This window comes from Leuciscus leuciscus, assembly GCF_965113295.1.
Source record: "Leuciscus leuciscus genome assembly, chromosome: 14".
NCBI classification, from domain to species: Eukaryota; Metazoa; Chordata; class Actinopteri; order Cypriniformes; family Leuciscidae; genus Leuciscus; species Leuciscus leuciscus.
In genome coordinates this window covers 4,960,169-4,985,306 of record NC_138738.1, presented here as the reverse complement: position 1 = coordinate 4,985,306, position 25,138 = coordinate 4,960,169, and the positions used below count along the sequence as shown (strand labels likewise).

General features: G+C 38.5%; 1 protein-coding gene across 1 annotated transcript; it reads right to left on the bottom strand.

Moving 5' to 3' along the window:
- Window positions 1-756: 756 nt before the first annotated feature.
- Window positions 757-25,138, bottom strand: uqcc1 (ubiquinol-cytochrome c reductase complex assembly factor 1). Its single transcript, XM_082137438.1, has 9 exons — window positions 24,919-25,138; window positions 24,302-24,412; window positions 22,882-22,989; window positions 21,033-21,105; window positions 20,632-20,689; window positions 14,953-15,061; window positions 5,556-5,633; window positions 5,277-5,390; window positions 757-1,440 (listed from the first exon to the last, which is right to left on the bottom strand). Exons 1-9 carry the CDS (start codon window positions 24,991-24,993, stop codon window positions 1,306-1,308), a joined length of 861 nt encoding a protein of 286 aa, XP_081993564.1. The 5' UTR covers window positions 24,994-25,138; the 3' UTR covers window positions 757-1,305.

The window sequence follows — 25,138 nt, the reverse complement described above, 5'->3', positions numbered from 1 at the left end:
TGAGAACGGTTATCGGCATTACTGGTGTGAGTGGCTTCACAGGTATACTTGTGCAAATAGTTCTGAAGTTACAGCTTGGATTTACATGACAGGAGATCCATTCTTCAAATGCGTTACTGTAAATGCAGTGACAAGCTGTGTATTATCGGTTTCAGCACGGTCACCTTGTCTTTTTATAAGAAACTTCAAAGAATTTTCTGTGGTTTCAACAGCCTTCCATTATAATTAACCCAGTACATTCCGTTAAGCATGTCTTTGTTCTGCCGTTCCTTTCACGGTAACAGTTAATCAAGTTCAGGCACTCACATCAATATTATAACATAACCAAGACAATATGAATACGATTTTTGGATGTACATCCCTTAGTGGCCGCAAAGCAGATGCCACTAAGCAGAAGCCAAGAGGTCGAAACAGAACACCTGCTGTTGCTTCAACAACCTACGGCTGACACACAACTCTCTCACACACACACACACACACACACACACACACACACACACACACACACACACACACACACACACACACACACACACACACACACACACACACACACACACACACACACACACACACACACACACACACACACACACACACACACACACACACACACACACACACACACACACAGAGAGAGAGAGAGAGTGGCTACTGTATACTGCAAAAATAGTATGCATGTGTGGCACACTGTGTGGAATACTGTGGTTAATGGTTGTAATGAAACAGAAATAGACACAAAGAGTGAACTTCCTGTGAGGTCAGAAGAGGTCATTACCGAGAAGTGCTTTTATTGGTGGATGACCCTGAAAAAAAAACAAAAAAAAACACTCACATTCACACACACTCAAAGCATTTTCCTCCAACAAATTGAGAGTAAAAAAAACAAAAAAAAAAACAGTTCGGACTGTAAACGCTGAGGAGAGATACAGTGAAAGAGCCAGGAAATATTCCTATAAATATTGCAACAAATGTAAAGACACATATAAATACAAGAATATTCTAGATTTAGAAAAGGAGAGTGCAAAACCATTCTGATGAGTCCTTAATACTCTCAATGCACGTGAGAACAAATGTGTGTGTGTGTGCGCGCATGTGTGTGTGTGTGTGTGTGCGTGCACGTGTGTGTGTGCACGCGTTTGTTTGTCGTGTTTCCAACACTGTGTTGACATGAGAAGCTGACTAATCAGTGGGGAAGGTGAGCCAGGGAAGAAGAGGGAGAGAAAGACACAGACAGGAAGAGGGTGTGGCTAGTCAGGTGAGTGCTTCTTCCTGATTGGCAGATCGTGTCCTGATTGGCAGCTCTTAGAGACCAGCATCATTGTAGGTGGGGGAGGGAACCTTCAGGATGCTCTGGGCATTCTCCTCCACCAGGGGGCGCCATTTGACTTCTCCTGTTAAGAGCAGGTCCTCCCCATCCAGAGCATCGATGAACTGCATCTGTGTTGGAGAAAACAACATCTGGATTATCTGCAGGTGACACTTAGGCTACTATACAATGGAAGCATGTTTTGACCAACAAGTTTGAAGGCAAAGGCTATTTTTTCAAAAACGTCTGGCTTGGGCAAGTTGTCACATATGTTTAATATACTGTAAAAAGCCTGTGTGGAGTGTGAACTGCATCAATTTTCATAGGCAATAATGAAAATATTCAATCGCTTTTTTTGCTCGCCAAGACCTTCGGACATCTACACTAGTTAGTACTTCACTACAGTGAAAAGTGTGGCTACTAGCCCCACAACAATGAATTCATGAAATACAAGTGTGATCCAAACTCAGGGGCAGAACCTCACAGCGAGCCTGATAAAATCCAGGCTCAATTTACATCATTTCTACAACAGCGCTGTAAAAAGACAGACCTCTATGAATTCACCTCCTAGTGTTTAAAGCAGGAAAACTAATTAAAACTCGACTACGGTGAAGACAGCTGTGCTAATGAATGCAGGACCAGAGCAGCGTCATGGGAACTCATTACAAAACTCAACAACAGACACTTACAGCTTTGTTCTGTCGAACACAAAAGAAGATATTTGAAAGAATCTTAGTGATCAAACAGTTGACGGCACCCACTGACTTCCATATACAATGGAAGTCAATGCATCCTAAAATGCAACAAATTTTCAAAACATCTAATTTTGTGTTTCACCAAATAAAGGAAGTGATAAGGGTTTGGAATGACATGAGGTTGAGTAAATAATGTCAGATTTTCTGGGGTCTATTCCATTTCCACACTCGGACGCAAACCACATCTCAGCTTGGAAAAAAGTCGCCACACTTTAAATGAGCCGGTGGACCATTCTTAATTCTGCCGGAGTTTAAAAACTCAAATACACACGCAATGATGTCAGAGCTAGCGGGTGTTTGTCGAGAGCAATTAGCGTTGAATAACGATGCAGTCAGGCACCAGCGCGCACATATGCATCAGCGTGTGACTTCATCAGGAGAGGCCGCTGTCGCCATGACGACGGTGTCCCTCTCTGCGCTGTGTCATCAGTCGCTGCACCTGTGACTGTTTTCTTTTCGTTTCACCTTCTGCGTCTCCCTCCATCCAGAGCTAAGCAGGCCCCTGACACTCGGATGACGCTTATTTGTTGTTTTTCTTTCTTTTTCACAGAATGCCTGCAGGCACCTGCTCGGTCAGGTATAATACACACCTCGCGCAAACACACTCGTTTGTAATAAATTCCTGCCCGCACCTGTAATGAGCTCATGGCCTCGGCAGTGATGGAGAACACTCATTGTGTGTTTTGTTGAATGATGGAGACCGAACGATGGGGTCTTCACACGGACTTTATTCCAGATAATCATGTATCGATGGATAAACATGCCGGGAAAAAGTCCACGGGCGGAAACCTGTGGTGAATTTATTAGGGATGCACAAATATTACCTGTTTTTTGTTTTGTTTTGAACAAAACAGTTCGATCTGCTCTATTTCAGGTCAAGAACTCAAGACTTACAGATGTAAAAGCCTGTTGTTAGCGTGGCAGAAACACATTGGCGTGGTCAACAGTTCCTGTTTGTGTTTACATCCGTGTTGTCACGCCACTCTCGCCAGAGGGTAAGGTGTGTGCTGGAGGAATAACTCAAAGATTCACGCCAATGAATCAGCTCGTCTATGAATGTAACGTACTGTATAAACTTAGCAAATCCTTGAATTACAAAGGATTTGGCACAAGTAAACACATTGTTTAAGATGTGTGTTTCTCAATATGAGCGTCAGAGGTAGGGCTGCACGATTTGATTAAAAAAAATCATGTGGTGATTATTTTGAGAATTTAATATATATATTCATTACATACACTACTACAGATACACGATATATCAGCCACCATATCGGTATCGGCCGATATATGTTGATTTTTTTAATTATTGTTATCGGCCTGGTAAGAACATCTGGCCAATATATTAAAGCCGATTAATAATAGATTATTTCCTTTAGCTGAGACACTTCAAATGCTCACTGTTCACCATGATGGTTTTGAATTGCTTGAAATATGATTGGAATCACTTCAAAAAAGGAAAATACAGTAAAGTGCAACATGTGCAGCACAAGCCTGTCATATAGGCTACATAAAATTATAATGAGAACATAATAATTGTGTGCTTGGGACATTGTTTTTAAATGGTGAGACTTTTGTTTTTGTAATCAGGTTCTCAAAAATTATATAAAAATGTGGATTTAGATTTATCGGCCAATATATCGGTTATCAGCTTTCAAATATAAAGAATTATCAGTTATCGCTATAGGGCAAAATTTTCATATCCCCTATACACTACCATTCAAAACTCTGGGGTAGGAAAGATTGTTTCACATATTTGAAAGAAGTCTCTTTCAGGCTCACCAAGACAGCATTTATTTGATCAAAAATACAGTTAAATATTGTGAAATATTATTACAATTTAAATAACTGTCTATTTTAAGATATGATTTATTAATATTTTCAGCATCATTAATCCAGTCTTCAGTATCACATGATCCTCCAGATGTCATTCTAATATGATGATTTGAAGCATTTCGTATTAATATCAATGTTGAAACAGTTGCGGTCTAATATTTTTGTGGAAACCATGATACATTTCTTTTTCAGAATTTTTTTTAATATATATTTGCTGAATAAAAGTATAAACCTTTTTTTTTTTTTTAAACGTACCCCAAACTTTTGAATATTACTATGTAAATATATAAAATCTCTGTCATGTAAATAATAATTTTGTGTTCATATTGTACCTAGAGTTGAAAGCAGATTCAGACCACATTATTGTTCACTTTTGTAGTATAGGATCTCAGCACTTTCCATTCCAACAGTTTTTTTTTTTCTGGAACGCAGTCAACTTAAATTTTATTATAATACTACATTTATTATTCAAAAACTCATCTTGCTTCCACAAAACCCCAGGTGTTGTTTCATTAACTTAAATTTGTATGGTAACTTTAACATTATAACTGAAATATACTCAAATTTATTGGAAAGAAAACAAATCAGTATCAAACAAAGACTGCTTTCTTTTTATTTTCTTCTTTTTTTTTTTTTTTACAAACAAAGCAAAAATTGCAAAAAATTGCATTTCCCTTCAATCAGCTAATTTGCTCATTTTAATTTGCTATAATAATATTCGTAAATCTAGCCTATGTGACATGGTTGTGTGTGATGTGGCAATAGGGGACAGCCTATAAACTGGTCAAAATCAGGCAGAGTACCAACTTTTTTTTGGAAATTGTCGAGAGGTGTTCGTAACATACTCGGCACGGCTCATAATTCCAGCATCAACGGTTTCCGCACGATTTCTCCCAAGAGGAAAAGAAATTGCAAGCTTGTACGACAGCTCACAAACTTAACTAATCACTAAATTGCACCGTGTGTGCCTGGCTTAACAGACACTTTTCATGATTAGCCAATCACAGCAGTCAAAATCAACTCTCGATTATGTTTTCGACTCATTGTGCAGCTCTAGCATTCATGTTGTTGAGCCTGAAGAGGGGCTCAGGAAGGGGTGAAAAGGAAAGGAAAGCTCTCCACCAGCAGCACACTGTAAATGCTGACCTCCAACTCAATGAATGTAACATTATGGGGTGGAGAAGATGGGGGCGTTTGCTTGTTAAACACGGTGCCAGTTGATTTGAGTGACGGAGTGGGTGACGTGCAGCACTCGAATGTGTTTATGTGTGTGAGGAAGCCGGTGTTGTATATACAACATGTCTCTGTTAGCACAGGAGTAGAGAACCGGCCTCTGACCTTTCACACACACAGAGACGTGTGCAAAGATACACACTGACCTGTTTGCGAACATATTCAACCATCATCTCGAGCTGTCTGGGGTCTTCACACTGTCTGTTAAACATGTTCCTCCAGAGCGCCGCCGCAAGAACGCAATCGTCTGAAAGAATTCCCTAAAACATACAGTAGAGACACATGAGCACTAAACTTTACTGTTAACTCTCGACAGTTATTGATTAAAAAGTAAGTAGTCTGAAATATCACCTTTCTGTCTAAGTGGGTGGAGCTAGGTCAGAATAAGTTACAATATGCAAAACTGATAATGTTCAACAGCTTACCTCATCATAACCAAAAAGTGCAGCGTAGAACGTCTCCGTCATCACCTTCATGCTCTCTTTTCTATGAATAGCATCAATCTGTGATAAAAAATAAAACGAGACAATGAAGCAAATCACAATATTCAGCTTAATTTACCATAAAAAATATATAAAAATAATAATAATAAAAAAAAGAAAAAAAAAAGAAAAAAAAAGAGAAAAAAAGACAAAAAATAGAAAAATAAAACATAAAATAAAATATTAATGCATAATTTAGACACTTAAATGCAAAGTGAAACATTGAAGCAAAACACAATATTCAGACCAATACGACATACCCAGTAACCATCTGAAAACTTAGCAAGGACAATTAATCATAATTCACAATATGCCCATTTTGATATTATGGGTACTAGCCAGTAATCCTGTCGAAAAAAGTTAGATAATAGTCAAAGGGAATAAAAATAAATAAATAAATAAATAAATACAAATAGAATAGAATAGAATAGAATAAATAAATACATGATTTTGGACCCTGAAACCAGTAACTGAAAACTACAATCATGTATTATCTTGCGCAAATTAAAAACAACAACAACAACAAAAAAAACTTTACTGTGACTTTTGTTTAAATTGTGAAGCAAGGTAAAGGGTAACTTAAAGGTGCTTAAAGGTAGTGACTAGAATAAAATAAAATATTTAGCCATTAACAGATCATTTCGGATCCAACAACCAGCCACTGATAAGTACAATCACACACAAAAAATTGTGAGTGGAGATTCTTCACAGTGATTTTTGTATAATTAGTGAAGCATCATTTAGTCGCTAACAGGTGATGAAGCAATTTGAGTCTCTGCCTAATTCTGAGATCAAAGTTATGTGTTTAGTGTCAGAGCTGGAATTGTCCTTGGCAGTAAATATCCAACATATGGAGGATAATGCAACAACCTTACGCCCGAAAACAAAAGCAGGACTGGATCTGAAGCGAGGGGCCTGTCCAGGTGCTTCGCTCCAAATGAATCTAAACACACATACCCACAACGGTCACAGACACCAACCCTTGGGAGGTTTTGGGTGGGGAGATTTTCAAAACAAGTGTGTTTATTCTTAAGTCTTGTATGTCAGGATTTCTGCATGCTTGGAGTGCGTCGGGTCACTGTGTGTGTGTGTGTGTGTGTGTGTTCGTGTACACACGGGGCAGAAAAGCACCTGTGCATAATTACGCAGACCTGCAAATAATCAATCTCATCTGGCTGTGCTTTAACTCTTCTACCCTCCCCGTCCTCTCTGCACGCTCGCTCTCCTTTGTGTTCATGCCTACAGCCCGAAACATTCCACACAAGTATGTGAACGTTAATTCTAAGCAATTCTCTTTCACTTTCAGAGAACTCTGCAAAACAATTCATTCAAAAGACTCTTTCTGAACAAATCTGAGTGAATGATTCAGATATTCGATACTACGGAGTAATAAAGCAACCTAGAGTATAGGGTCACCAAATTAATAAATGAAGTCAAGTTACATTTATTTATAAAGTGCTTTATACTCTACATATCGTTTCGAAGCAGCTTCACAGTAATAACAGGAAAATAACAGTGTTGATTTAGCTAAATTAATCAATTCTGAAACAAATTCAATTCAGCTATAAAGCAGCTCTACAGAAGTCATTAGTCAATTCTGATACACTAGTGCCAGTACACTCAAATCAATAATATTTCTGAATATTAGTTATTTTTAAGCCCTGATTGACCAAGCCACATCAAATCTGAATGAGTCTTTTTGCTGAAAAAAATCAAAAGACTCAAATCACTTGAATGAATCAAAACTTCAGATTAGATTCCTCGGAATCAGAGAATGGATTCTTTTTAGGTTAACCACTGTCATAAAGGATCAATGCTTGAGTAAGGATGTGTGTCACCACCAGTCAAGCAAGACATTAGTCAAGTACATATACAATGGGAACTGCATGCTTGCAACACACTACTTTGCATACTTGAGTATGTTTCTTTTCTCCTCTTACTTGCTTCCCGTCTTTAATTTTTCCCTCCCAGTGTCCACCCTGATCTCCTCTCCTGTTCATCCATCTTCGTCCCTCAATCCTCCTTTCCCATGTTGTGACGCAGGTTGGTAAAACCAGGCTGGGATATTTAATCCCTCACACTAATCAGGCTGAGGGACCAAAAACTGCTTGAGAGGCAGAATCTCGCTCCTATACCGCCAAATTAGTGTCATATCTCACTTCACTGTTATTACTACGGCTTAGAAAAACTCCCAGAATCACACACACGCCCCGGCACACTCGTGAGTGTGTGTAGAGGTAAAGTTCAAGGGGGGTTGGTCTAACATGGCACAAATGACAAGTATTTTAGCACAATTAGGCGAAGTAACCTAACCGTAGTGAGGATTGAGTGAGTGGGGGTCCTTCCATTTCCAGCGCTGTAACTGTATCCCGATCCAACAGAACGGACCTGTTACGGACCTGCCAGACGCGCTGATTACACTCCGTTTACACACGATTTTTCACAGCTTAAAAAATAACGTGTTCGGGCACAAAGCGAAATAACTCCTCGCTTCTGACCTGTGAAAACAGACTTCCACATCAGGTCAGAGTGTACGCACATGTGCCTGTCTTCACAGAGCCAGTGTTCACAGCAAATACAAGCCGTTAGGGTTATTCCATTATCACTTCATTATGTAGTAACTTAAAAGAAATATTTTACCCAAAAATGGCAATTCTGCCATAATTTACTCACTCTCATGTCATTCCAAACTGGTTTGACTTTCTATCTTCTGTGGAACATTAAAGATATTTTTTAAGAACATTGGGGTCCAAACAACATTGCTTTCATTGCATGGATAATCCTACAATGAATTATTTAATTTTTTTCACAGAAGAAAGTCTGTGAACAACATTAGCAGAACACTTTTTCCAGTCCAATAAATAAAGGCTGTTTTGCCAAATTAGTCACTGAAAGTATCAAGAATGACCCTCATTGGTTCTTGCGGAAGCTAAATGTGGATAGGAGCAGGCTTCACTCAATGTGTACACTTGTCAATTTTAAGAGTGCTGGCCTAGATAATTATAATACATAAAGTGGGAGAGAGGCCGCACTATGCTTAAATATGTTTTTATTTGTATTTGCACAGACGCGTTTCGGGGCGTGCCCGCGCCGAAACGCGTCTGTGCAAATACAAATAAAAACATATTTAAGCATAGTGCGGCCTCTCTCCCACTTCTTGCGGAAGCTAAAACATGCTTGAGCCTCCATTTACCAGATCTGATGTGTGAGTTGATGAATGTTCATATGCGTTAAAAAAGCCTAAAGTAAATTTGTGACTTTTCAGACAGTTTGGACTGAACCACTCAACTCATATGGATTAGTTTTACGATCTCTTTACAAACTCAAGCAAAAGTGGTGGTTGTGTAGACGGTCAATGGAGGGACAGAAATCTCACAAATAATCTTCATTTGCGTTCCAAAGATGAACGAAAGTCTTACAAGGTTTGCAAGGGTGAGTAAATGATGACAGAATTTTCATTTTCAACTAATACTTTAAAGGGGTGGTTGATTATGATTTCACTTTTCTAACTTTAGTTAGTGTGTAATGTTGCTGTTTGAGCATAAACAACATCTGCAAAGTTACAATGCTCAAAGTTCAAAGCAAAGGGAGATATTTGCTTTTAAAGAAATCGCTTTTTAAGGACTACAACAAACGGCTGGTAGAGACTACACGACATTCCTCCCAGGTTAGTGACATCACCAACCCTAAAATTTACATAAGCTCCACCCCTGGACCACAATTTATAGATTATCAAGACAGAATATTCTAATCAATAACTAGAAGATAACTACACATAAGCTACATAAATTCATCAACTAACCATTCAGAAATGTTGTCTACATGTTGTCACTTCTTCTTGAGTCTCTCCATCTTTCTGACTCCGGTTAAAGGCTAAAAGTTTTTTAAATTTTCAATGCATGTCTGTGTGAGGTAATCGAAGCTGCTAAGGACAAGAGCTGTTGAAGCTCCGCCTTCTGTACTGGGAGCAGCAGCTCATTTGCATTTAAAGGGACAGACACAAAACGAGGCGTTTTTGCTCACCCTCAAAAAGGGACAACTTTAACATGCTATACAAAACTATCTGTGGGGTATTTTGAGCTAAAACTTCACACTCTGGGGACATCAGAGATTTATTTTACATATTGTGAAAAGGGCATTATACCACCCCTTTAAGCTACAATAAAAAAGTATGAATGTCACTGGGGTCACTGTATAACTAAAAATACAAGCAAAAAAATAAACAAGCAGATAATTAGGGTATATGTTGCCTTGCTGCTAATGTATGAGTAATGTTAGCCAATTTACTCTGCAGGAGAACCTACAAGAACTCAAGTGAGAGAAAGACTGTGATGGAAAATGAGGTCACTTTTCTACAGAGCCACTCGATGGCCGCTGCCAGGCCTGAGGGGTCAAATGTCTTCAGACCCGAATGTACCTTTAGCCAAACTGCGCAACACATCACACCACAATCCACCTCACATCTCATTCAAAATCATACATGCTCCAAAAAACTGGAGGCAACGTCATACCAATAGCGGCCTTTGCTATGTTTTAATTAAAATGGGCCTCGCAACAGAAGAGGCCGCCGCTTGTGCTCGAAAAATAGTCCCACCCCTCGCTATCACACCGCGCACACACCAGGGGCTTGAGGCAAAAATGACACTAAATTTAATAAAAACTGCCTCCAAAATTCAAGATATGGGCCAAAATAAATTCCCTGTATGAGTTCTTGTTTTTATATAACATGATATAGTTAGGCAAAACCATACAAGCAAGAATGCTGTTTTACAAATATCAGCATGTTTGCAAATGTGATACTGATTTTATACAACAGTTTAATAAACAAGAATATAATATTAGCCTAGGTGATTTAAATTTTTAGACTCTTTAGAATATTGTCTGTTTTTTGCTCTATTTTGCCAACGAAAATGGAAGAACAGTCTCTGAAGAACACAGTGATGTTTCTTTACTGAAAGAATTAGCCATTTTGAACGAATCGTTTGACTGAATAATTCCATGACTCACTCTTTAAGACAATGATTTTCTGCCACCTACTTGCGGTTTTAATTTACATTTTTAAAAGTATCATTTCATTTTAGCTGAAGTTGTTGAGAGAGTGAATACTGTTTTTGGTCATGATTGTAACAATAGTTCTGGTTGAATAGATATAATGTGTAAATAGTGGTAGATATAGAATGTGTTTATAAATAGACTATTAAGAGTGAAATATGAGATAACATTGTTAAAGGGATACTTCACCGATTAGCATTAAGCTTTGTATCAGTAGAAACTCAGTAGTATTTTCGAATGACCGTGCTTCCCTCCCTCATGTCCCCCTGAGACGAGAGATTTCTGTATTGTGTGTCTGGAAAAAAAACTCAGATGATGCAAAAATCGTCATTTAGCATCATCAGAGGCATCGGCGGCGAGAGACTACAACCAGTAGGAGGAGCTTATTCCGCATGTCTTCAGTCCGCCCATAGGGGGATCTCATGATAAAACGCCGTCTTTTCAGTTTCGAGTCAGCTAGTAGCCTAGTTGTAGCATTTCTTCCGATACTGCCCTCTGTAACCGGTAGGCGTGTGCATTCTGGGAGTTGTTGTCTTTCATCCACATGAGCCAAAAATACATTTTCTGTCTTTTCTCAGTCTAGAAAACACCAACTTCTCAAATAATTTCACATTTCTACTACATAAATGACCCAATTTAAATACACACATCTTTCCAGCGGTGAAATATCCCTTTAAATATAACAGAGATAATAAAGTAACTGCAGCCGCATTGCATGATCATGGCTCCGACTGTTTCTTTGAAACGGGCCTCTGAATCGCAAAGGTCGCCTCTGCTTCATACACATGATGGAAATGAGCTGCTGGGCAAAGTGACAAGTCAAACGCCTTTTCCATTTCACACACATTTACTTTCATAGAATATGTGAATGAGTTCTGATCAGCAGAGTTTGACATAACAGATGACCGAGCAACGAGCATGTTTATTTAATTGCTCGTTTATGAGCCAATTACAATTATAGGATATAAATATACACAAACATTTGGAGGAAAGGATGCCATGTGTGTCAGAAAATGTCAGTACATTTTATCTAGAAAAACAAAATCCTTTCATTAAAAATACAAAAATCTCACATGCTGCTTTAGCTTCTAAGGAATTCAATATTTAAATATTGAAAATATTTAATAAAATATCACATTTCTTATTTTTTTATTTACATTGTTTATTTTCATTTTAAGATGTTTTATTTAAGCCATTAAAGTTTTCCACCAAAGAAAAATATGGTTATCCATTTTTCTTTTCAATATTGTTATTAATATTCTCTAATTACCGATTTTGTGTGTATATGAAATCTAAAGGATGCTGACGAATGCAATTAATACATTCCACATGCTCCATTTCATTATACTCATAAATCATGTCATGTCATTAACTAGAACAACAAGTTTATGGACTCTACATGGGTATACCAAGGTTTAACAAAGAAAAAAAAAATAACCCTGCCATTTTGGTTCATGACATAAAATGAGTTTGACATTCCTAGCTAGGGGGCAATTTTAGGAGCCCAAATTTCATCTGGCCCTAAATTTTAGGCTTATTATTAATATATTCACTGCAATTCCAATGTTAAATTGATAATAAGCTTGTAAAATCTTACTGGCTGAACAGAACACCTGAAAAACGAGAGGATTATATTAAGAGTCCTCGTGAGAAAATGGAGATTTTTGATTTATGGGCTCTGGGAGAGGGGGAAAAGTGACATTATGGAAAAAGTCATTTCACAGCATGGCGTAAGAGAGGTGCTGAGTTCATTAAATACACACACACACAATTTAAAGTGTTTTTAAGTGCACTTATTTTACTCCGATGCTCACCGTCTTTCTCTCACACAAGTCTCATAAAGGGTTCTTGCCCAGTTCCATGGGATGAGAGGTCAATCACATTAAAAAGTCTTTTCACACTAATATAATTAACAGGTTAATGTCAATTTTCAAAGTCATGCAGGTTTGGAATGACACAAATGATGAGATTTTTCATATATGGGTGAACTATTGCTTTAAAACAGTGCTTCCAAAACCCCCAACGGCACACATTTTGGATGTCTCCCTAATCTGACACATCCATTTCAGGTCTTGGAGTCACTACTAAGGAGCTGAAGAGTTGAATCAGGTGTGTTTGATTAGGAAGATGTACAAAATGTGCAATGTACTTCTGGCACACCAGGACGAAAGAGTTGGGAAACACTGCTTTAAGACAAACAAGCTTTACATTCCAACATTTTCACAGATGGACAGGCAGTTATAAATAAAGCTGCATGTACATTGTGTTCATCATATTGAATCAGCTGCGTATTAGTAGTTAATCAACTTGATAATTAGTTTGCTGAATATTTAGTCGACTTATCAGAATTTTTATTTGTCCAATATTGGAATTTTTCCTAAAGTTGAACTATTTTTTTTATTTTACACAAACCTGACTACCCAGGATTAATTACGAACCCCTTAAAAAAAAACTAATGGCAGGACACTAAATAAAAATGCAAGAGAAAATGCAACAAAGATTTGTGTCTAAACATGTATGGCTACAGACACAGTACATATATACATATAAAACTTTTACAAGGGATTTACGGTGCAAACAGTCTAACAGATTATAACTTGTTTGCTTGGACCAAATGTTGTTATTGTAGACAATTCAAATGTAAAGTTTTTGTTTAGACCTTTCACTGAGAACAAAGCTTTCTCTATCCTCAAGTCTTAGCCATAAAACCTAAGAGCTGTTCCCTCGGATAAATAAACCACTCGACGACTCAAAACTGCTAATACTCTAACTGACAGTCAAACAAATTCTGTCGACGGCTGGCTCGCATCCAGCCCTTGCATGCGCTGGCATATCCATAAGGTTGTGATGAATGATTAGCCGCAGCTGGTTTGATCTAGTTCATGTTAACTAGTTTACAGGGTTATGCAATACATGATCTAGGCCAGGTCATTGCTATATGTTAGGTGATATATATATACACAATATATGCTTGTTCTATCAATACTAATTCAGTCCTACTATTAAGACGGAAGGTAGAAGAGATGGAGGGGTGGGGGGGTGTCAACAAAGAGAAGTGCGGGGAAAGAGAGAGAGATTTTTGTTTTCACAGCTGGGCTGAAGTCTTGTTCCCACCCTTTCTGACAGCAGTTCCCCTAAGGCGCCTTGCGTTGGCTTCCTCTCAAACACACACATATATGCACACACTCGGCGCAGCAGAAGCATGTCATCTTTACTGACCTTGCAGAGATTTAAACACCTTTTGCTACTCCGCTGGACAGCGCTCAGCTCAAAATGCCTCCACAGTCTGTAGAGCATAGTAATTACATCCTAAAGCCTGAGGGTGTGCGTGTGTGTGTGTGTGTGTGTGTGTGTGTGTGTGTGTGTGTGTGTGTGTGTGAGTCAGGCAGTATTTCACTGTATATCCTCATAATTTCACCATTTTTCAACATATCCAAACAACAGACCTGATCAGCTATTTCACATGCTAAAACAGTTGTGAGAGAAAATATATGTTGTTTAAAAAGCAGAAAGCACTTAGTATTTGATTCATGAGACCCAGTGCTGATAGGCTCAAATTTCAAACAGTATTTTGGCAAGTAAAAAGGTCTGAATGCCATTGCATTAGATATATCAAACAAACTGGCATTTGGAAACAAAAATGATGTAGGATCTCTTCTCTTCACTAACATTAGCAAGGCAGTTAGTCTTGTTTTTCTCAACAACTGGTGTTATGGTGATTTTTAGTGGATGTACTGTCAAGTTCACACAGGTGAACCACAGTTCATCACATTAACTATGAACATGTTGTTTATGCACATCTACAGTATATCTTGTATCTAATGCATTCACGTTCACTGCCATTCAAAAGTATGGGGTCTGTAATATTTTTTTTTACACCATGGCTGCATTAGAAAAATTGAGCATAAACCGTAATATCGTGAAGTTTTATCACAATTTTAAATAACTTATCTATTGTAATATGAATAATGTAATTTATTCCTGTGATGCAAAGTTGAATTTTCAGCATCATTACTCAAGTCTTCATTGTCACATGATCCTTCAGAAATCATTCTAATATGCTGATCTTAATGACCCCAAACGGTATGTTGAATGGTAGTGTATCTATATGAGGGAATCATTTAAATATCCACTTCAAAACACACTCAAATTATCGGTCACCGATAATCTCAAAATGGTCAAATATCGGCTAAGTGCTCAAGCTGACAGATGTCGGTCTACAAAACACAAAATATTAATGGCAAGGTGTTTCAAAAGAGGCAACTGAATCAAATGCACATATACTTACTCCCATAATCTTGCTCCTCTGCTCCACATCCTCCCACATGGAGTGGACGATGTAACGGCACATGTACTTCCCAGCTCTGCCTTCCTGCCGCATCCGGACCAGACACATCCTGTCAGAGCAGAGCAGAGCAGAATGCTGACTCAAGACAGCCTGACAAGCTGAGTGCCTGTGTCAGGATCTGCGTAACCAGGAAACTTCAGAGATCAGCCAGACAACACACTCGCAGGAAAGAAACGTCTGGGTTAAATAGACAGCATCTGTGGCCTGATGTTGATTAACACAGAAACTAGGCCAGAATCGAAAATATTTTCTGTGGCATGGATACTGTCACTTGGTTTAGCATTGTTTTCACCCATTTTTATATTTGAAAATAATTGCTTTATACTGTAGATGATAAGAAGGCGTGAGTGCATGTGTATGCATGAATTAACTACTGGCTAGTTTGACTAATTGCAGACAGTGTTTTCTCAGTCCATGTTTCTCTGCACAAACATAGTTAGCCATCAATGCGAATGCACGGTTGCACACGCAAACACTAAGTGCTTTTAACTGGAAGTGCTGGCACCAAACCGCCACCATTAATCATAAGTCTCGTTCTCAAATAATCAGTGTACAATCAAATAAGCCAAGGCAACCGAGAAAGAACAAACAAAAACACCTGGATATAGAAAACTTAACTTAAAGGGATACTTCAGCATTTAGCATTAAGCTTTGTATCAGTAGAAAACCTGTAGTATTTTCGAATTACCGTGCTTCCGTCCCTCATGTCCCCCTGAGACGAGAGATTTATGTATTTTTTGTCTGAAAAAATGTATTTATGTATTTTTTGACTGGCTGTAGTCTCTGACCTCTGGCCAAAAAAGCCTCTGATGATGCAAAATGGCGATTTTTGCGTCATCGGAGGCTTTTTTGGCCAGAGGCGAGAGACTACAGCCAGTAGTAGGAGCTCGTTCCGCATGTTTTCAACCCGTCCATAGGGGGTGCGATCTCACTCACAGAATATACAAATAGTGTCAGCCATCTTTTTTTGGCAGCTAAGCCAACAGGCTCTTGCTCTGTGGAGAAAGCTGAGTATTAGGGGTTACCATACTCTTTTTCCCGGACATGTCCGGCCGTCAAGATCGTCCAAAATGTCCGGGATTCGGCTTTTGCTTTCTGCAGTCGCCATTGCCCTTTGGGAGAAGATGGCGCCTGTGACTGGCGGTACCACGGCTCGTCTCCTGCTGTATAGATTGCCAATGGTCATTTTGTCAACATATGCTATCATATCAGCCCAAATTACGAGAGGATTCCTGGCTTTAAGGACTTATGATCGGGACTCTTTGTTTCAAATTAAGCAGTCAATGGAGGACCTGTCTGATACGTGGGACAGTTACAAACAGGCGTTTCCTCCTCCTTTCATCATCGATCCCGGCTCACCTGACTACTTGTTGCTGTGTCGGGCGCCGAGTAGGGTCCGCAGGAGATCCAGGAGAAGAGGCTCTCGGTCCGGTGTCCAGGTTAAGCGAAGGCGTGCCGCAGCGCGTGGGGGTTACGCTGTCTTCGGTCGCCGGGATCGCTCTCGGTGCCTGCGCCGGATTCCTCTTCTCGATGCGTGTGACATGGTGTCCATGCCGACGCCTGCTTCGACTGCAACGGGTTTCCTTGATCCATCACAGCGCTGGAGTTGTGGTCAGGAGCTGTCATCGCCATTGTTTACTTCCGTGTTTGTGCCGGCTCTCCCAGGATGGACCAGCTGGAGTCCACGTGACCGCTGGACGTGCCTTCAACCAATCCCGCTGCGCAACACGGGCACTGCCTTCGTGACGTCATCTACAATCCGCGTTGGCCTGTTGAATACTCGTTCTATTGCGAATAAATCTCATTCATTGAATGATCTTTTCGCAAGGGAAAGCTTGGACATCATGTGTCTTTCGGAGACTTGGCAGAGAGAGGAAGAGTTCATTCATTTAAATAATCTCTGCCCAGCTGCCTGCTCTGCTGTTGGGAAGCCCCGCCCCTGTCGCCGTGGTGGTGGCTTGGCTTTTGTGCACAGGGATGTCCTCAGATGTAAGATGTCCCAGTCCCAAGAATTCTCATCTTTTGAATCTCAGATGGTTAAAGTGGGATTTTCATCCCCATTTTACTGTGTGTTGATCTACCGTCCTCCTGGCCCCGCTGCTGCCTTTTTAAAGGATTTTAGTGACTTTTTATCCTCTATAATAAAGTTGGAATCTGTTTTAATCCTTGGGGATTTTAATCTTCATGTTGATGACTGCTCATCTTGCCCCGCAATGGAACTGCTAACATTGACTGAAACTTTTAATTTTGAGCAGCATGTTTCTGAGCCCACTCACCAAAAAGGCCATATTTTAGACTTAGTTTTTACGCTTGGCCTAGACATTTTAGATATGTCTGTGATTGATGTCCATATGAGTGATCATAGTCTTGTTCGGTTTAATCTGCACTTTAGTCCTGAGTCTAAGCCTTCAGTAGTCAGGTCTCAGAGGCGTGTCATCTCTGCTAATACTGCAGATGGCTTTTCTGAGATGTTTGATCCTCTTTTATTCATGGACTGTTCTGATATGGATGATCTCATTCACTGTTTTAACAACCACTGTGTAACAATTTTGGATCAGGTGGCTCCTGTTAAATCAAACTTGTCACAGAAAAAAGCGTGTCCTTGGATAAATGAAGACATCTTAAGACTCAGGAGGCTGTGTCGTAAGACTGAACGTTTGTGGAAATCCACTAAACTTGAGGTGCACAGACTCTATCTCAGGGATCTTGTGTCATCTTACAATGTGATGGTTGAAAATGCCAGATCTGAATATATCCGTCAACAGGTAACATTGAATAAGAAAAATCCCAAAGTGTTGTTTGACACCATTAATTATTTTGTATGTTCTGCTGCTCCAGTTACCCCTGTCTTTTGTGAAGCTGACAGCAATGCCTTTTTGAGATTTTTCACAAACAAAATTAAGATGATCAAGGATAAGATCCCGCCCCTTCAGTGTGGTACCCCTGCTGTGTTTGAGCCTGTGTCCAGCATGTGGACATCATTTAAGAGTGTGACATTTGCTGATATTTCAGCACTGGTGTCTAAGATGAAGCCCTCCTCTTGTTCATCTGACATCATTCCTTGCAGGCTCTTTCAAAAAGTGTTTGAGGTAATTGGCCCTTGTGTTACCAAAATGGTTAATGTCTCTTTGTCAACTGGCGTGTTTCCCAGTGCCTTTAAACATGCCATAGTGGAGCCATTATTAAAAAGAGCAGGCTTAGACCCGACAGATCTTAATAGTTTTAGGCCTATCTCAAAACTCCCGTTCCTGTCTAAGATCCTTGAGAAGGTGGTCTGTGAACAGCTTACATTCTTCCTGGAACAAAATAACATCCATGAGCCATTTCAGTCTGGTTTCCGTAAACAACACTCTACGGAAACGGCTTTACTGAAAGTGTCTAGTGATATTATGATGGCTGCTGATTCTGGTAAACGCACTGTTCTAGTTCTCTTGGATCTGTCCTCAGCATTCGACACCGTTGACCATCAGGTCCTGCTGAAAAGACTGAGGGATCAAGTAGGACTATCTGGGTCAGTCCTTCAGTGGTTTTCCTCATATCTATCAGGGCGTAGCTTTAGTGTTTCAGCTAACCGAATGAGTTCTGAGTCTGTGGATTTGCTGTGTGGAGTGCCTCAAGGGTCTGTTTTGGGCCCTGTTTTATTTTTGTTGTATTTGATTCCTTTGGGAAAGATTATCAAAAGGTTTAGTGATGTTTCTTTCCACTTATTTGCTGATGATATCCAGCTTTATTGTTCCTTTAAGCCGTCTGAAATCCAGAAGTTAAACTCTCTGCTCCATTGTCTAGTGGAGATTAAACAATGGCTTAGTGAAAACTATCTGCAGTTAAATGCAGACAAAACGGAAACACTGGTTATCGCACCTGATGATGCAATTCCGGGGATTAAACAATACCTGGGCGATTTAGGCCAGTCTGCGAAGCCAAGTCTTCGCAACCTGGGAGTTATTTTTGACAAAGATATGTCATTAGCCCAGCACTGTAAGCAGCTAACAAGGAACTGTTTCTTTCAATTAAGGAACATTTCTAAACTTAGGAATATGGTCGCACGTAATGATCTGGAACTTATCATTCATGCGTTTGTGTCTTCACGTTTGGATTATTGTAATAGTTTGTTTTCATGCTTAAACAAGAAAGAGCTCTCTCGACTACAATTAGTGCAAAACTGTGCAGCGAGAATTCTGACCCGTACTAACAAGAGGACCCACGTATATCCCATTTTAAAACAGCTTCATTGGCTGCCAGTGTCTTATAGGATCCAATTTAAAATTTTGGTTCTAGCATTTAGAGCCCTGCATGGTCAGGCTCCTTTCTACCTCAGCGATCTGATTCAGCCGTATACCCCTGCACGGGCTCTGAGGTCTGTGAATCAAACTCTGCTGAAGGCTCCACGCACTTGTTTTCGGACTAGAGGTGACCGATCCTTCCAGGCTGTTGCTCCTAAGCTATGGAATGGTCTGCCGCTCTCTTTACGCTCTATTGACTCTGTGGATACTTTTAAAAGTAATCTTAAGACTTATTTATTTATTCAAGCTTTTAATTAGCTACTTTTTGGGCTGTTATGATTTCGGTGTTGTTTTCATTGCATGTTTTTTTTTTTTTTTTTTTTTTTTTTTCTGATTTAAACTGTGTTGTGAAGCACTTTGTGGCCCTTGTCTGTGAAAGGTGCTATATAAATAAAGATTACTTACTTACTTACTTACTTACATTCATTGTTTACATGCACACCTTTTGTTTCAATCTAACTGAATTCATTCCGATTGGTGAATCTGAATGTAGTGTTTACATGAACGCTAAACAAGTGATCGGTTGATGTGCGTTTTAGCATTGCTAAGAAAATACCCGCTCCTCCGTGAGAGATAGCCTACGAGACCGGTGCGTCTCACAGGTGTCGCTCATCAGTAATCACGCCACCGACCTCGCGCCGTTCTCCCACGGCCCTCAGTCTCGTCCTGCTTGTCACAGTAAACATAATGAATGGCGACTCTAGAACGCAAAAGCCAAATCCCGGACTTTGGGTGATCTCGAAATCCCGGGCAGACTCGTCATGGAGACTCACGATAAAATGGTGTATTTTCAGTTTTGAGTCAACTAGTAGCTGAGCTGTCCTCTGTAATCGGTAGGCGTGGCTTGGGAGTGGCCTCGTAGGGCAGCAAAGCAAGTGCATTCTGGGAGTTGTTGTCTTTCATCCACATAAGCCAAAAATAAATTTTCTGGCTTTTCTCAGTCTAGAAGGCTCCAATTTCAAAAATAATTTCACATTTCTACTACATAAATGACCCAATTTAAATACACATTCATCTTTCCAGAGGTGAAGTATCCCTTTAAAAAGTAGGGAAAACGGCAAAAAAAAAAAAGGATAAAAGATATTATAATCTTTTAAGACTAAAATCAGTGCATAAAAGCACAAACACACACAAAATAAAATAAATTGCAATCTCTGGTGAAAAAAAAAAGAATGAATCTGAGCTCTTCAGAATGAATAGGTCTAGTGAAACACCATTTGCAATCCACCTGGTAGATTAATATTAATCGACTCATGACATGAATAACCAATCAAGGATTTTGAATTTGCATGACACAATGTCGCAGTTCTAACCCAAACTGTGTCCAAAAACTCACCAAACGTGGAGCTGTGCCACCAAGAACCAGGAGTTAAGCGTGTCGGGGAGAGAGCACTCTGGGAGAAAGAGAGGGAGAAGAGGGAATTATAAGGGGGAACAAGAAAACACAACATGTAGCCAAACCAATGCAAACTTGGGCTCCGATTCCAAAACCGCTATTGGGTTTACACCTGTTTTTTCCTCAGCTAAAGAAAACAACGTAACACAGCTGTAAAGTGCCACATAAATCTTTCAGGTGCTGCTGAAAAGGTCCCTTTACGCTCATTTCATCATTTCGGATAAAGTGAGGGGTGTTTAGGAGTTCTTCAAAAAATTTAAATGAGCATGACATAAGACTCATAAGCCAAAATACAGTCTGAGTTCAAAAAAATGAAAAGATTCAGGCCCAAAAATACTTACTTTCAAAAAATTCGTCATAGTTGATTCTTTCTACACAGCATGTGTACATGCGCAAGGCAGCTATCTTAATTTTCTGCAAAAGAAGAGAGACATTTGTGACACACATGATCAAAAAGCCACTCAAATTTGTGTGATCAAAAGCAGAAACTGATGAAATTGGCCAAGACACCACATTTTCAGTCCGTTCTAGCGAACCGAACGTGCCCCAAAATGAAGCAGACATGCTGAAGTTTTAGACAGCCGTGATGCTGATGACTCTAACATGGAAGGTCATCTCAAATTTCACAAAGTGTGGCCCCTGCTTTTGAAAACACAAAACAGGTAGCGGTACGAGATGAAGTCATCATTCCAGAACCAAAACTTCACTGTCGAGTCGTTTGAGGGGTTAATGGGAAATGCAACCAAAGACGGTGCCAGCAAACTACTAAATTCAACTGAACATTAAAAAAATCTGGTTGATGATTCCTTTGTATATGTATATGTATATATATATATATATGTGTGTGTGTATGTATATGTGTGTTTGTGTGTGTGTGTGTGTGTATATATATATACACACTCTCCCAAAAAAGGAGAATAAAGTTATGCTGCTGGTATACTACATTAAATTATAATGAGAACATTATAATTGTGTGCTTGGGAAATGGCTTTTAATGTTGAGACTTTTGTAATCAGGCTCTCAAAAATGATACAAAAATGTGGATTTAGATTTATTGGCCAATATATCGGTTTTCGAATAGAAAGAATTATCGGTATCGGCCAAAACGTTCATGTTGGTGCAGCCCTAATTTTTGTATATTTCAACTAAAAAAATAACCCTATTTTTAAGGACTATTAAATGTCTTTGCATTGTGACATGCATTATTGATGATTATGCGTAATTTCCAGTATTATTCTAAATGGTGAATCTTATTATATTCTCGTAACTGGAATAAAATAAATAAAATAATGAATTTTGTTTTATTATATCAGCATTTAAATACTTCACAATCTAAATAATATATCATGAATTTTTCCCACATTCCACTAATAGAAGCAAGATTTTGGGGATTGCGGTAATAAAATAAAATAATGGGGGGAAAAATTAAAAAAATTGATAACATTTATTTTTAAGCAAAATAAAAGTGTATTTATTTCTGTTTATTTTGGCGTGAAATATAACCAGGACATGTGTAAGTTCTAGGGATGCAGCATCAGGATTTTTTTTGGCCGATACCAATTTTAAGAAACAACTATTGACTGATTACGACATCGACATTTGTCAGTTGCTCACTTATTTGAACTTTTGTCATTAACATAGATTACTGTTTTGATCATGTTTTAAATTAGCAAAAATCAAAAACACAAGCATTAAGGTACACAAGCTAATTTATTGCTGCATCAAATCATTTTCATAGAACATGGATTGGATCTATTTATCATTCAACAGGCCAACATTATAAGAGAGGCACAAAGTTAGATAAATAACCATAACAAAATACAAACAAGGCAACATGATAACTTTCAGAGGTTATATTTTGTTATCAAATTTTTTTTGTTATTAATATCATTAACTCATATTTGACTATTAAATATCTCTTTAATAAATAGAAGTATACAACTCAGTGCCTTCACACAGTTATTTAATAACTATCGGTTTGTTTCATCAGCCCTTTTCATGCTATAGCCGACATGTCGATGGTTTTAAATTGATCAAAAATCATCCGATAAATATCGGTGCATCTCTAGTAAGTTCTGTGAAATTCACACATCAAATTTTATGAAAGACTGTGAACAAATTATCAAATATCAAAAGGGGACTTTAAAAAAAAAGACTGTTTAGTAACATTAGATGAGGCGATTTATTTACCCATTTGTTGTATTTGAGGGGTCCAGTGAAGCCCATGGCCTCGATCAGTTTAGTGAAGGTCCCCACCTCTTCATCTGTAGTCTGTGCGGTCTCTTTAACAGTACACAGCTGGAAACAGAAGAAACACATCTTATATTAGAGCTATATAAAACATCGACATTGACACATGGGCATCTGGCAAAGTGAGAGCATGAAGACAAATCAAAATAATACAAAACCAAATGTATTTGGGGAAAAAGAAACCCTTTCTCAGTGCCTACAAGACCAACTGAAGTTGCATTTTGAAGGATCTCTAAGGTTTTTAGTTTTTAATATTGACAAATAGCCATTATAGTGCCAAATCCATCAACTGTTCCGGTTTAAGATCAGCATTTCACAATCACACATGTCCCTGTAAATCTCAACTCAACCCAGGTAAACTTTATGGAGGCATTGCAGTGAAAATATTCAGCTAATTCCCTCAAGCCACCACTATGGATGCAATAAAACCTTCCCCAATGGGTTTCTCACAGCAACTTAATGTTTTACTGCTATGATTGGGAATACTGCTAAACTAGTAGAAGTTTAGTAGACTTAATCAGCACCTGCCCTTTGGGCTCATATAGGGAGGAAATTATTACGGCCAACATATAGCAGTCAAACGTTTGTAGCAAAAGAAAAACTCTGCCTATATATAAAAAAATTTTAAAGCTAAAATGATCAGAGTTTTGATTTGTCTAAATTTGAGCAACATTCCCATATTATGTCCATTTGTGTGATTTTGTAGTTTTGATAACTATCATTATAATATATGGAAAATAAATAGTACTAATAAAGAAACAGTATATGTGTGCAAAGTTTGACTGGTACTGTATTTCATGTTTATGACACCACTGATTCAAGAACATGTAAAATGTGTCTGTCAAAAAACAGTTTACACTATAAGAATGCATCTGAATAGAAGCTAATGTAAGCGGTCTTTTCTTACATAGATATTAATTGACATTCTTTTGCGAATAGATCATATCGCGATCAGACAAGTTTACTTTAGCTGATTTAAGACTGGTTGATGAATCCATCATGGGTCAATCTCACAAATACATATTCATTTTTCACTCTAAAATCAAAATGAAAAAAAGATACATAGTTTTGTAGAAAAAAATTAACTAAAATTACAACCCAATTTCTCATAAATGTAAAACTCTGGACATTTTATTTTTGTAGTACAAATAATTTTTCGCAATGGTGACTCTCATTATATTTTTGTTACTGAAATAAAATTATGTACTTAGTTTTATTATCCCACCTAGATATGAATTGAGATTCTATTGCTTATAAAAAGTTTCCAGAAATCAGAATGGATCCCTTTAGCTGATTTGAAACTGGATTCCTTAGCTTGAGAAAGAACTGGACAACTGAGATTGGAAAAGGCGGCACACACCTCTCTAGTGATGTGAAGAGATCGACATTGAGAGAGATTGGGGACCCAAGCGTCCGCTGTTATCCGGCAAGCCACCACAGCCCTGGACTGACATGCAGCTTGTACAATGACCTAGGAAGCAAAAATATCTTGACAAGTGCTTTCCATATTCAATCTAGTTTAAAAAATAATAATAAAAAAAACTAGACAACTGACTGCTGCTTATCTCTTAATTGTCTTAATATGACTGATAAACCAACAGATCAAGAGGAGTAGATGTATGCAAATGTTCTAAATTGGAACATTACATACTAGTAGGCAATATGAATCGGGTTCGAACGAATTATGGCAGAATGCATTGATGATAATAACAATAATAGTAATTGGAAGTTGTGTTTTTATAATTTTACCCATATATTATTTATAATATTTACTATATTTGCATAATGTCACGTTTGGTGCAGTAGTACTAGGTTAGGTAAGAATTACTGATGTCCATCTTATAATGTAAATAACTCCAAATAACATTATAATGTCAGTCTTAGAACGTAAATCAAGACAACGTTTTAAAGGACACCAATATAAACCCCTTAGGTGACGTTACTGTCTTTTTGTATGTATAAGTTTCTATAAATTACCTTTCCGAGGACAGCTCTCGATGCTGAAGCGTTTAATAACTGTCTAACGGCGGACTGCAGCGGTCGCCGATACATGGTTCTGCTAAAATCACAATAATAGAGTATTATTGTAACTATAAAGCAGGAATTAGTGATTGATACTTTCTAACACGTTTTGTAACTCTTTGTTTTTGTCCCTCCCCTTTTGCAGCAATGTCAAAGAATCTGTCCCGCTCTTAAA

Coding starts and splice junctions, on each gene's coding strand:
- uqcc1 (XM_082137438.1), bottom strand. CDS start 24,993: ATGTATCGGCGACCGCTGCAGTCCGCCGTTAGACAGTTATTAAACGCT. Junction 24,413..24,918: donor CGAGAGCTGTCCTCGGAAAG/GTAATTTATAGA, acceptor TTTGCTTCCTAG/GTCATTGTACAAGCTGCATG. Junction 1,441..5,276: donor TTGAATATGTTCGCAAACAG/GTCAGTGTGTAT, acceptor TCTCCAACACAG/ATGCAGTTCATCGATGCTCT.